The sequence below is a fragment of the Cherax quadricarinatus genome, chromosome 18 (genome assembly GCF_038502225.1).
Source record: "Cherax quadricarinatus isolate ZL_2023a chromosome 18, ASM3850222v1, whole genome shotgun sequence".
Lineage (NCBI taxonomy): Eukaryota > Metazoa > Arthropoda > Malacostraca > Decapoda > Parastacidae > Cherax > Cherax quadricarinatus.
Window position 1 is genome coordinate 11652517 of NC_091309.1, and position 15320 is coordinate 11667836.

Genomic DNA, 15320 nt, shown 5'->3' on the forward strand with positions numbered 1-15320 from the left:
AATTCATGTTTGCATAAATAATTCATTACGATTGTGGCCATATATAAACATGTAAATAGTTCATTACCACTGTAACTTGTGCAGCTATCAAAACTTTGCGACCTAGTCCCTGGACCTATTATGTACCTCTGTAATAATACAAAAATATGATATAAAGACTTTTTTAAAGGCTAAATGCATTGACAAAAATACAATAGGGAGTAGAACAACATAGATAACATCTCAGAGCTACATCTCGAATACTTCGTCCAGCTCCCCAGCAGTGGGCTGTGCGCCCAGAATACTGCAGGCATTTTCCCTCTGGATCGCCGCACTTAGTCTCTGAAAGAGGATTTGGCCTGTAATCCTTGGTTTCTATGATGAGTTTTTCACCCAGCTCTTTGAGGAACTTTAAAGCACACTTGCCCCATGCTCCAAGGGTCTCCGACCCTACTGGGATGAAGTTATAGCAAGGGGGAAGGCCTTCATATTTGCGGGTCTTCTGGGTCTCCCTGTGGCTGGCAGCTCCACCCCCTTCAGCTACGAGTATGGCAAGTAGGTGTCTGCCAATGTGGCGGCACAGGTGTAGTCCCAGGCAATCTGCTTACCATCCGTCCAGGGTAGCATAGAGGCTCCATCAGGACGCTTTTGACATATAATATCTTTATTTCTACAAGTACATGTATAAGGTATACTGACCTAGCTGACATCAATGAAATACTAATATATAGAAAGCCACTTGTTGTGCAGAGCATTTCGGGGAAATTAGGTCGGTTTTGTCCCAGGATGCGACCCACACCAGTCGATTAATACCCAGGTACCTACTTACTGCTAGATAAACAGGGGCAGTAAGTGTAGTTCTCTACAAGGACCCCGATAGAAATAAGTCACTTGTTTTGGGTTACCCTACGTAATTTACACATTACTTGTTATGATAATTTGTGTAATTGTATTTGTCTACCTCTGCCAGCAGTAACAGCCTGGTTGATCAGACCCTGATCCACCATGAGGCCTGGTCGCAGACCGGGCAGCGGGGGCGTTGACCCCCGAAACCCTCTCCAGGTAAACCTAAATAAATTTACTTACAGCCAATGTTTCCCCCGGTGCCGGGGATCGAACCCCGGACACTCAGCTGAGTGCTCTACCCATTGAGGCATTATACACAATACATAACATACCAAGCCCTCACAATGGTGGACAAGGCAACAAGGGCATATGGGTGTTCCCGGCTCCCATGTAGAGTACATTATATATATTTTATCTAAAACATTGAGAATTATTTCCGATAAATATGGTAGAAACACACGTGTGCATAGTAAATTTTTTATTGGTGACGTTCTGCCCTCAGTAGAGCTTGGTAAAGCTCTGTCCAGAGCGAAACGTTGTAACAAAGATTTGCCGTGCACAGAGTAATGAAATGCGCGAATTCTCCTCCTGTGAGTCATTTGTCTTATATCGCCTTAGGTCAGGTTTATAAATTTCAACTTCCATTTGTAACTCTTAAAATAAATGCCAAATAACTATCATACATCAAATATACAACATTGTGCAGTTAATTTTATCTATAAACCAAAAAACTACAAGTTAGCATCTCACATTAACTAAAATTGAGAATTTATTTCCTTGAAAGGAAACCGGATATGATTAACACTGAAATTTCTGTCGATAGTGCCTTCAGTCTTACCTGTTATTTATATAAAGCCTGTAATGCTCAAACTACATTAAGTTAGAGAGAGCAGATTTAATTAAGATAATAGTATGTAATATGAAATTGTAAAAGTGAAGTACCCAAAGCAAATGCCCGCTTAGCGACCTCTGAAATCTTAGTTTAAGTTACCAACCCTCAAATAAACTATGTGGCCATATTGAATAAAGACATTGGTTAGAGTGGTTCTCTTTATTTTATGCGACCACAACTGACTGTTATCTGGCATGATTAAGTGAGCAGCAAATAACAAACCACAGGAAGTATTATTAATGAATAGTTCTTGTCTGGTGAGAGTGTGTAACTTAAACAGCGCGTCCATTCTCTGCTCACCTTGTGACGTCACGATGTACTCAGTGTATGAACCGCAAGTGGTGAGGGAGGTGGTGTTGCTTGACACTCTGGTACTCTGCACTAAGTAAGTGCGATCAACATTATTATCATAAACTATTTAACGGCTTGACTATCTTTGTGCAGGCATCAGAGAGCGGCGAGTGGCGGCCACCTCGTTGTTAAGACCTCAAGACATTTTACCCTCCCCGACCCTCATGGCTGACAAAGAGCACAGGAAATTCGTCCTGCTGGTCAGTGGCAGCCGCAACACAACTTTACACTGACATATAAACACCAGTACATCCCCGTATCATCTGTTACACTCGTGGTTAATCCTGTAGTCGTAGAGAACTTGGTAAAACATAAATTGAGGTTCGTTAGTGCAGTGCCCAGTAGGGTTTAAAGCCTTCACTGTTTTCCTTGTAATCAGATACGTGGAAAAGGTTAGCGTGTGTTTTTATGGTCAGGAAACAGGATAGGTGTCTCCTGACACTACTCTCTCGGATAATGATCCATTTTAGGATTAACCAGCCTTTTAAAACCAAAAGGATTACCACAGTAATGTGCTAGTGGAAACAAGTCACTTGATTTTTTTTTTGAAGGTTATCCTGGGTAATTACACATGTGCTGCTATGTATGATAATTTATGTAACTAATTGTATACCTATACTTGAATAGACCTAACAAAGAAGAAAAAGGTATTTGGGTAGCCCTCCGAGGCCATAACTGCTCTGTATAACTATATATTAGTTTAAAGCTACCCCGGAATAAAGTATATTCACAATACGTTGAAGATTTTTTTTAATTATTAACTTGGAGTGCTAGTAACCCAGGATAACTCAAGAAATCCATTCAGTGTGGACACCAATGCAAAAAGTCACTGACTTTTTTGGCTTATCCTAGGTAATTTACACATGCTACTATGTATAATGCAGTGCTGTATGACCCTTGTGGGTTTGGTGCTTAGTTTTGATTGTAATAATAATACTATGTGATAATTGAACTGGTGTACTTGTACCTAAACAAACTTACCTACCCAAGTAGGTGGGTACTATGTTCACCGGGGGTCCTTTAATTCTCTTCCCAGGATGCAACCCACAATTCACCTAACTTAACTCACTGTTACCTTCTTACTGCTATGTGAACAAGGGCAACAGGTGTTAGGAAGGATGCCAGTGGTCTAACCAACTTTACCAAGTATTGTGCAAGTTGGAAGCTTAACCTAATAAAATCCACATAACCCAACTTAACCTTACTCTGCCATCAGTAAGCATTGATTAGCTTAGTATTTATTAGCTAAGCAGTATTAGCTTATGATGCACAACCAAGATAAATGTGCTATTTTTGCTAGGTTTTTCCAAAATAAGTTTTCATAAGTACTTATTCCATGGTAAAATAGGTTTGTATTGTAAAATGTAAACTGAATAGTGTTAACCTTTGCTGAAGTCTGGTTTTTTTCCTACCGATGAAGAGTTCTTCATATATAAATTTAGTAAAATTATTAAGTCACTAACCTAGCATAGCCTAACCTAACCTAAAATAATCCCAAATTAATTTTGAATAAGTGACTGTATTATGAGACACCAGAGCTGCTTCCTAGATCTTGCTAACATTGGATTTGAAAACTCGATAACTGCCAGAATACCTTTAGGAAATCCAGGTCCTTCATTTGCAAGCTGAAAGTGCTAACACTTGAGTCGACATTTAAAAAATAATCAAGGGAGTTGGAATGTCTGCTTCATCAGTATTTGAAATTTTGTTGAGCATTGTGGTCTTTTCTGATAAGTACCATTTTACAAGGTTAGAGCAAGCATTAACTGGACACACTTGTACAGGATGGCAAAAATACTTTTTAGCTGTAATTTTAGTTTATTTTAGCAGGTTTCAAAGTTTCTTAAAACATCGATATTACTATTATATATTGGGAGGTTATGGAACCAAGTACAGTAGTCTATACATGTAATTTTCTTTGGATCATTTACATAAAAAGACAACTTGCCAATGTCACTGACTCATAAATCCAGTAACTTCACCGGATACCTTGCCAAGCAGTAAGTACGATAGGTACTTAGGTATTAGCAGACTGTTGTGGGAACTGGGAAAGAGGACCATAGAACCTTGATGGAAGTAAGCCACACTGACTTTTTTGTTATTCAGCAATATTAGCCCTCGGGGTTAATTTGTCTTTTGTAGTGTAATAATACATGCTATACACAGTATATTCAGATGTTAAGTGATAGCTTATGACAGTGTAACTTGTATTGTGTCTAAACTATAGTGGTACTTTACATTCCTAAAAAAAAATCAGGCTAAGAAATACATATTTTGCGGTAAAACTTAGGTTTATCACATATATTGTAACATATTTTGTCAAGACAATGTTATTGTTTAATCAAGAAATGGGTGGGTTCTTTGTCACTGAGGCACAGTCTTGAATGTAGGCAATCTATTTATTCAATTCAGAATATAAATTCTTGCAATGAAATGTCACATTGACCTTTTGTATTAGCCTAGGTTAAATTTGCATAGTACAACTACCTTTTATTTATTTTTTTTTCATCAGTGCTTAGAAGACCATTGTAAAAAAAATAATGCAAAACCTAAATAAAAGCTTTGGCTTAACTAAATAAAGACCTACACACACATTCAGCACTAAGCTTTAAGTGTATGCATCTTCAATAAAACAAACTTTATAAGGTGGAGTACACTATATTATACAATTAGGGTTAGTATAAATTAGATTCACTTATTATTAATAGAACTGCTGTACAACTATGATAATTTGGTTAGTGATAAGTAGTCAGTAAGCTATTAAATTAAGTAAGCCCATAATGCCAAGGCACTGCAACCCATCATTATAAAAATATAATCTCAATGTACTACTTGCAAAGAAATACATGAATTTGAACTTGAAGGGTGATTGATATGTATAACTATAGAAAGCCCCTTGTTATCCAAAGCATTTCACTCAGCCTTAAAACTAAATTATGATTACAGGTATACAAGAATAAGAATACATACATAGTTTTTAAAATACTGGAAGTATTTAATAATTCGGTAAAAAATAATCAGTGGTATATTAAGGATGAAACTAGGCACATGAGATGGACAGGGATGATACAGGCTGAAAAAATTGTTGTTAGAATCACATTAAGGTGTTTACAGTTGCTTTGAAGTGGCTGACTAAGAGAGAGAGGGAGAGACTTAAGTTTTCAGGTAGTGTGTTCCAGATTTTAGGTCCTTTTATGCATGTACGTAGTTTTCAGAGATTAAGCCGAACACGGAGAATATCGGATTTTTGTGTCTAATATTATGCTTGTTGCCTGTATATGTAGTATGAATGGTAGTATGAGTGAATTTTTTGTATATTAAATGGGTTTTGGGGGAGTGTTGTCTGGCAGTAGACTGGTTGATCGTTTGTACTGCTGATTTTTTGAGTCCATTGATTTTTTTACATGTGAATCATATGTCCAAGACTTTTATAATTCCTAAAATAGTATTTAGAGTAAGTATTACAGCAGCCGACTTTTCTAGTGATCTGCATTAGAAGTTCCGAGTAAATTACTAGTAAGTTTGGCAAGATGGATATAGACAGACCATTTAGCTGTATTAATTTGTGGATACCATATTCTAGGTTAAGTTCTCTCATCATCTTTGTATAAAGTGTTTGTTATATGGAGTGTATGAAAGCAGATATTCAGAAATTTTGAAATAAAAATTAATATAAATTATGGAAATGTTTTGCAGCCCCTGCAACAAGGTAAATATTAAAAGCTGTTAACATGGTAATTGGGTGGTGCCTAGTTATAGGTTAGGTTGAATAAACATGCTATTGTATAAAAAAAATAATACTTAAAATACAAATATGCAGATTGAAAATAAAGGAGTACAGTATGTTGGGCAAAAACGATTAAATATCTGTTGATGCTTGGGCACCCGGCTGCTGGTCAAATGTAAACTTGATACTGTGACTGGTTTCAGGAGTGTTCCACTCTTGCAGCCTGGCCATGGGGCAGGCTTATCTTATGCTTGCCTGGGCAACCAGGCAGTTGTTCATGACAGCTACTGGCCCACATATGGTAGCCTTCACAGCCTGGTTGATCTGGCACTTGGCAGAGATACCATTTGAGTTTTCTCTTGAATTGAAAACTTGTACATTCGGCATGGCCATATTTCTGATAGCCTCTGGCGGAATGCTGAATAGTTCAAGTCCATGGATGTTAATGTAAAATACATATAATTTCTGGTTATGTCCATTAATCCCAAATCTGCACAGTACTATACTGTACTTGAGTGAGAAGTGCGTAAGGAAATTAAAATAAACCGTGACGGGCACTGGTACAGTGAGCACAGGAACGAATGAATGCAGCAGTAGGCCAACTCGCCCATGCTAGTCAGGTCTCACCTACACCCATTGATGTACCTCTCCAAATATAAGTTGGACAGGTACACGAGTGTGGATGGGTAGGTGACTTATACCTGCCTAGTACAGACCAGAATGTTTCCTGCAGTGTTCATTCTTGTTTTTGTTCCCTAGCCTTTCCCTGGGTTTATTTTTTATTTCTATGTCTTTCACTCGAGTGTTATGGTACTGTGCAGGTAGCTGGCACACTACATACAAATCAAGGCTGAGGCTACTGTATAGTGGCCTTGGCCAAAAATTATATGCACAGTACTACCTGGGGGGTATTCCGGGGATCAATGCCCCCACGACCAGGCCTCGTGTGGATCAGGGCCTGATCAATGAGGCTGTTACTGCTGTCCGCACGTAGTCCAACGTACAAACCACAGCCCGGCTGATCCAGCACCCACTTTAGGTATCTGTTCAGCTCTTGAAGATGACTACCGGCTAATGAGTGATTTTATATATGTATATGTTTATACAGTGGACCCCCGCATAACGATCACCTCCGAATGCGACCAATTATGTAAGTGTATTTATGTAAGTGCGTTTGTACGTGTATGTTTGGGGACTAATCTACTTCACAATATTCCTTATGGGAACAAATTCGGTCAGTACTGGCACCTGAACATACTTCTGGAGTGAAAAAATATCGTTAACTGGGGGTCCACTGTATATTGGAGGGACATCTAAACTGTTGTATATGAGCGCCTCTGCAAAGACAGTGATTATGTATGAGTGATGGTGAAAATGTTGAATCATGAAAGTTTTTTCTTAACTTTTTTTTTCCTTTTTGGGTTGCCCTGCCTCGGTGGGAAACGGCCAACACGTTAAAAAATATGTATGTGCCGAATAAGTAAAATTGTGATTTTGGCTTAAATAGCAATGTACTTCTTGCCAAATAGGGCAAGTGAAAATTTGTTTTAGATAAGTTAACAGTAATTTAATAAACAAAATGATATATAGTATGTGTATGTATGTATATATATATATATATATATATATATATGTATATATATTATATGTATATATATATATGTATATATATATATGTATATATATATATGTATATATATATATATGTATATATATATATGTATATATATATATGTATATATATATATGTATATATATATATGTATATATATATATGTATATATATATATATGTATATATATGTATGTATGTCGTGCCGAATAGGCAGAACTTGCGATCTTGGCTTGAATAGCAACACTCATCTTGCCATATAGGACAAGTGAAAATTTGTGTATGCAATAATTTCGTCAAAATCATTCTGAACCTAACGAAAAAAATATATTTCATTGTTTGCTTAGTACTAAATTATTGTAAATGTATTTAAAATATATTTAGTTGGGTTTTTTTTTTTTTTTTTTTTTTTTTTTTTTTTTTTTTTTTAAATGACTACTAAGAATGCATGAACTCAGCACTCCCATGCACACCCCAATTACACACAATCGTTCTCTCTTGCACTTATCACTCCCTCACGCACATGCACACCAAACCAACATCTTTCGTTTGGCAAGCCCGTTTGGTACCCCCCCGTTTTTTTATCTAATGCTTTACACAACAATCTAAACCCACTTCCCCCCCCCCCTCACAACTCTAGCAACTCCCCAACAGTTATGGACCTGTAACCCTCAGTGAAAGCTCCCTCCCATCTCCTCCCATAAATTCCCCGATTCCTATTCATTGTCCTACAAAAAATCCTCGCTAAAACTCTTTTCCTCGTCTCCCCATTATCCACCCCTCTCATTCCCCACGATATGTACACGAAATCCACCATGATATAAGCTACTCCCCGTGCCACATTCTCCCCCACCCCCCCTATATCAAGACTCAGCGCTCTCAACACTGACACCCCAGTTCCTCCTATCCTCCTGACCACTTTCCCCAGCCATTCCCTCACACTCCCCAAAAAATCGCAAAAGTATACCACGTGATAGGCTGTTTCCAACTCCCCACATAACCCACACCAACCCTCCTCTACCACACGTCTGTTTCTGAGGACTGATCCAGTAGGCAGAATCCCATGTAAAAATTTAAACATGATCTCTCGCACCCTGGGCCCTAACTTTAGTTTACCGAACAGACTCCATATAGCTCCCCATGCATACATCGGGAACAGCCCCTCAACTGGGGCCGTCTCCTCTACCCTCAATATTCGATATAAATCCCTCACCTTTAATTTGTCTGGCTCGCGCGCCCACAAAAGTGCCCTCAACAAAATCTCACACTCCCTCCATTCCCCACCCACATACATTCCCCTCAAAATATCATGTAACCTTTGCATGCATGTCCCCCTCTGTCCCCCTAATCTTTTCCACTCCCACCTGACAAAAATGCATTTCACCCTCCTTCCCAGGTCCAACAGACCTAAACCTCCCTTCCTCACCGGCAAAGTCACCACCTCCCTCTTCATCCATTCACATCCTGAGCCCCATAAGAACCTAAAAACACTTCTAAGGATACGAGTAATGTCAGCTCTCAGCAATGGAAAAACTGCTGCTACATACCATACCTTACTGTACAGCAATACGTTAATAACAATCGCCCGTTGCAACAATGTCAAGTGATAAGACCGCAACATCCCCAACCGATGTTCCACGCGTTCCACCATTCTCAACGAATTCGCCTCCCTAGCCTCCCGTATGGTCGCTCTATACGAAATGCCACATATTAATAACTGACCTTCCTGCCTTCTCACCACATCACAGTCCCAATCAACTCTGTCTCTCCACTCCCCTAGCCCCATGATCTTTGTTTTCTCAACGTTTACCGTCATGCCTGTCGCCCCTCCAAACATGCCAACCACCCCTCCCAACTCTCCCAATCTTGTTCCCTTCCGGACTAGGAGTGTCGTGTCATCCACGTAACCTACCACATGATGCCTAATCAAGCCCTCCCTCGACCCCTCCCCACCACACACTCTGGTCTCAACCAACCTATAAAATGGATCTTGCACACATGCGAATAATAACTGTGATAGCGGGCAACCCTGCCTCAAGCCCCTATCCATGTTCACCACACCTCCCACACGTCCATTGATCTGAATTCTCGCTTTTGCCCCTTTATACAACGTTTCAACCCACCCCACAATCTCATCCCCAAAACCTTGTTTGTTAAGGATCTGTCTTAAACCCTCCCTTTCCACCTGATCATAAGCACCCTGCCAATCAATCGCCACCATACCCCCTCCTTCCTGCGTCCCCTCAAAACTCTCAACAAACCCCTTTAGAATTCCGTGCCCCATGACCATCGACCGTCCTGGCAACCCTAGTTGACCTTTTGAAACTACACGTCCCACCACACATTTTAACCTATTCCCCAAAATCTTCGCGAACAATTTATAGTCCGCACACATGAGAGTAATCGCCCTGTAATCCTTAAGTGTACTCTGCCCCTTACCCTTGGGCACAAGCACTACGACCCCTGTACTTTGCTTCTCGCCCAATTCCCCCCCCTCTTTCATTCTGTTGAACAGCGTTACTAAAAAATCCCTTAACAGATCCCAATGTTTTAAGTAAAATTCACTTGGTAGTCCATCAATACCTGGTGCTTTGCCTCTGCACATGTCTACAAGCGCTCTCCATATCTCCCCCTCTTCAATCTCCCCACCCAAAGCTTCCCTGTCCTTACTCCCCAGAGCTACGGGCTCTACAGCACACACCCCATCAAGATCCTCTCTATTAACTCCTTTACTTTTCCAATAATGCCCATACCACGCATCCGCGAATATACTCATCACCTCCGTTGTTTTTAACACCTGCCCCTCCCTAAACCCTTTCACCTCAGTGTGCACTTCCAAATCTGCTATTGTGGTCGCTGTCCTCCTCTGCTGTTGTCTCCTCAACACACATGCCGATGGCTTATCCCCCCAAAGCACTTCCTCCACACCCGCCTGCACCCGCACCGCATGAAATCTCTCCTCCTGCACCTCTCTTATCCTGCTCTTCAGATCATCTATTGCCTCTGTTTGGAATACCCCTCCCACTACTCCTTGTTCATGATAGTATCCTATTCTACTTTCCAAATAATTTGTTAATCCATACTTCAGTCGATTTATCCGCTTCCCCTCACCCACGTAAAACCTACGAATCCTCTCCTTGGCCACACTGTCCCACCAACGTACAACATTATCAACCCTTTTTGCCTCCTCACTTAGCTTCCTCCACAGCGAAGCAAACCCCTCCTCCACTTCCTCATCCTCAAGGAGTCGCGTGTTTAATTTCCAGTAGCTTTCAAACCGTTTCACTAACGAGTCCCATGCTACCCCCACCACCACTGCCCTGTGATCTGAATAAATTGCTTCTATAGTGTTAAAAGACTCCACTGAAACCCCTTGCGTTATATAGATCCTATCCAGTCTAGCTGCGTATTCCCTCCTTACGTACGTATGTTGCACTTCACCTATTCCACCCCAAAATGCATCTCGTACCCCAATATCTCTACACAGGTCTCGCAACACGTTTGAAAAATATCCTGCCCCCGCTGGCATCGCATCAAATCTCCGTATTATACAATTCCAATCTCCCCCAATCAATGCAACCCTGGGCAGTGCTCTCAAGAAATACACCAGATCATCCCTTACAAAAGCCGATTTTACCCTCGCATCATTCTCCGCCGGAGCATACACTCCAACAAAGGACACGCGTTCACGCATCCACCACCCGTCCACTCTCATTATTCTTCCCTCACCCCCCCCCTCAAACCTTTGCAAAACAAACGGGCTTGCCTCTCGAATTAAAACACCTACTCCACCTTTTAAACGTGTCGTTGGAGTTACAAAAGCCCTATATCCATCCACCTCCAGCAATTTTCCTATTTTCAAGTTATGCTCTTGTATAAAGACAACATCTACCTTATAACGATACAGCAGTCCTCGCAACCATACACACTTACCACTCTTACATAAACCATTAACATTAATTGTCATACACCTTAGGCCTGCTTACGTTTTCCACCCACTTTTCCCCACCACATTTTTCCGCTGTCCAGTAACCTCATACACACCGTCCTTGGCACTCACCCCATCCCCTCCACTCCTAACCCCTTGCTGGCGTTTCTTTTTCTCTGTGCCTCTACACACACCTTCAATCCCCGCCTTTTTCCCTGGTCTTTGTGCTGGAGTGAGGACGTCATCCGAGTCAGAAGTGACAGCTGCCCGCTTCCTCGACACTTCCTCTTCCGCCATGCTAGTCTCCTGACCTTCCTCATTGTGCACCTCCACCTCTATCACCTCATTCCCCTTCTCACTACTTGGCCAAGCCGACATTACATTCCTTTCTTCAGACCCGCATGCTTCCCCTTGTCCCTGTACCTGGTCTCCCGTCGTTACCTCTGTCAAGGCTTCCTCCGATTTAGGGAACATCTCCTGCAAAACTGTCTCAAGCACTACGTCAATTTCAACGTCATTTGGTACGTCCTTGTCCGCCTCGTGAATCACATCCTCATCAGACGCACTCAATTGCTGCACTGCACCCTCATGCTCCACCTCACGTTGCATTTCCTCCACTTCCTCACTCCACAACCGACCACGCCTACGTCCATCCTGGCGGTTCTGATCTGTCACTGTAGGTCCTCGCCTCGTAATGTCACTTCTTGGTATTCCCTGGCCAGTCCTCCGCCGCACACATTCAGCCGCTATGTGATCATAACCATCACACAGTCTACAAGTTCTACGTTGGCCAGCGTAAGTTACGAGTATTTGTGTCCTAAATTCATCTAAGAACACATACGAAGGTATAGGTTGCCTCAGAGTCATCTTTAGGTTAAAACTACCTTCCGGATAACCCACATAAGCCCCTGCCGTCCACTTGCCTGGTTGAGCTACGTGTACAGTTCCAAACTTCCCGAACACACTACGTAGGTCAGCTTCATTTGCCTCGAAAGGCACATTACGTAACTTTACATACGTAAATTGACTCGAAACATCGACCATCTTTACCAGGATGCCCTCGTTAACCTCGATAGCAACATCCTGATATTGAGCAAGTAGATCCTCATACACGTGTGATGACAGCAGTTTCACGAACATTCGGTAGTTTCCATTTAAGGCTACACCGTAAAGGTCGCAATCCTCGATTCCATATGTCTCTCGAATAATCAGAGGCAACAACGTCAACGCCGAATCTTGATTAATTGTACCTCTCAGTAATTCTATGCCGACAGTGTTAATTCTGCGTCTCACCCCAACCACCATTGTGACAGCCTGGCTAGCACTTGCGCCTGTCAGAGAGGAGTAGCAAAAACGTCCACCCTCACCGGCAGCTGGGCGAGGAATGTTGCCATATAGGACAAGTGAAAATTTGTGTATGCAATAATTTCGTCAAAATCATTCTGAACCTAACGAAAAAAATATATTTCATTGTTTGCTTAGTACTAAATTATTGTAAATGTATTTAAAATATATTTAGTTGGGTTAGGCTAAAATAAATTGCTCTTGTTATAATAAGGTTAGGTAAATTTTCTAAGATTCTTTTGGTGTAAAATTATAAATTTTTACATTAACATTAATGAAAAAAATATATCTTTAAATGTATAAGATAAAATTTTAGAAAGGACTTAATTTTAAATGAGTTCTTGCTAATTGACCAGTTTTACATATTCAGCACAACATATTATATATATATATATATATATATATATATATATGTATATATATATATATATGTATATATATATATATATGTATATATATATATATAATATATATATATATATACATATATATATATATATACATATATATATATATATACAGTGGACCCCCGGTTAACGATATTTTTTTCACTCCAGAAGTATGTTCAGGTGCCAGTACTGACCGAATTTGTTCCCATAAGGAATATTGTGAAGTAGGTTAGTCCATTTCAGACCCCCAAACATACACGTACAAACGCACTTACATAAATACACTTACATAATTGGTCGCATTGGGAGGTGATCGTTAAGCGGGAGTCCACTGTATATATGAGACAAAGCTCGTCTCCTAGCAGTGAAGGCACCACACTCAGGAGATTTCCTGTTAGCTGTTCCCAATTCCTCCCTGGGCACCCGTCTCGACCCACAGGCCATTCAGATTGGTGTTGCTCTTCGCCTAGCTGCTCCCCATCCTCACCGAACATAGGTGTATTTGCGGCAGGGTGACAGCTGATCAATTCGGACTTCATGGTCTTGTGTATCACACAGCGGAAGGGAAGTATGCCAGACATGAGGAGGTCAATGACATCATAAAGAGAAGCCTCGTCACAGCCCGTTGCCCAGCTCGACGGGAACCCCAAGTACAGAGGTCTGATGGGAGTCAAAAGCGTCCTGATGGAGCCACTATGCTACCCTGGAAGGATGGAAAGCAGATTGCCTGGGACTACACCTGTGCCACCACATTGCCAGACACCTACTTGCCATACTCCGTAGTGGAAGGGGGTGGAGCTGCCAGCCACATGGAGACCCAGTAGATCCGAAAATATGAAAACCTTCCCCCTTGCTATAACTTCATTCCAATAGGGTCAGAGACCCTTGGAGCATGGGGCAAGTGTGCTCTAAAGTTCTTCAAAGAGCTGGGTGAAAAGCTCATCATAGAAACCAAGGACCACAGGGCGACCAGCTTCCTCTTTCAGAGACTCAGTGTTGCGATCCAGAGAGGAAATGCCTGCAGCATTCTGGGCACACGGCCCACCGCAGGGGAGCTGGACGAAGTATTCGAGATGTAGCTCTGAGTTACCTATGTTGTTTTACTTTCTGTTGTATTTTTGTGAATGTTTGGCCAATGTATTTTGTCTTTAAATAAAACATACTTGAAATATAGGGGGTGGTAGGAGAAAATTCTCAAACAGCTTCAGGGAGAACCTTGAGTTTCCCTGAAGCAAGTTTATTCTTTTCTCTGAGGATGAGGGTCCCCAGAACAGTTCTAGGGTGGTACCTCCCTATATTATATATATATATATATATATATATATATATATATATATATATATATATATATATATATATTGTATGTATTTTTTTTAGTTCAGAATATTTGCGAAATTATTGCATACACTAATTTTCGCTTGCCTTATTCGGACAGAAGAGCGTTGCTATTTAAGCCAAAATCGCGTCTTACCTATTCGGCACGACTTGTATATTGTGGGTGTCGGCCTGGTGACGGAGGGAGGGTGTCGGCCTGGTGACGGAGGGAGGGTGTCGGCCTGGTGACGGAGGGAGGGTGTCGGCCTGGTGTTGAAGGGAGGGAAAAGTCGAGTGGCGATCTGATTGTACACGTGCTCAGGGTCTATCTTCTCCCCCTCCCCCTTTTTCTTGCTTTGATATTGCAGGGAGAAAATGTCTATTTTTAAGTTTTGATAGTGTGACCTCATGACATGGCAGTTATAGATACAGTTGTAGTAATAACCCTCGCTTTTGGACTGAGAAGTTGCCATAAATAATGGACGTGACACTGCTTCTTACTTTTGGCTGGTTAAATTAGTTCAAAGTGAGTCAGCAAAATGGTCCGCTCTGTTGACCTGATCAGGTACATGTTCACGGGCAAGAAGTAAGAGCTTAGTCTAGAACCTTGACATGGAAAGAAACTCCACCCCCCTTTTGCTCGCATGCACTCACCCCCCCCCACTCGTTTTTTTTTCTCTCCCCTCCCTCCCCCTTCCCCTTTTCTATAACGAATCATGAACTCCACACACGACTTACTTCATAGCTAACCCATAAATTGGATGTGAAAAACGGACGAAGTTTTGAAGCATTCTAGACCATTATTAAGTGGCGATGAGAAAGGGAAAAATGACAGAAATAGATTTAAACTGTTTCTCTGGATTCTTACATTTTTCTGCCGTTAGGGTTTAGAGCTTTTCATAAGTACAATAAAATAATAATAGTGTTATTTTGAACATT

The 15320-nt window shown here is 41.1% G+C and overlaps 1 protein-coding gene across 1 annotated transcript in view; it reads left to right on the forward strand.

Moving 5' to 3' along the window:
• Positions 1-2217: 2217 nt before the first annotated feature.
• Positions 2218-15320, forward strand: part of LOC128689374 (uncharacterized) — a 34381-nt gene continuing 21278 nt past the window's right edge. Inside the window, exon 1 of the mRNA XM_070086183.1 lies at positions 2218-2268. Coding sequence (XP_069942284.1) covers positions 2233-2268 — 36 coding nt within the window. The 5' untranslated portion in view covers positions 2218-2232. The remainder of the gene's footprint in view (positions 2269-15320) is intronic.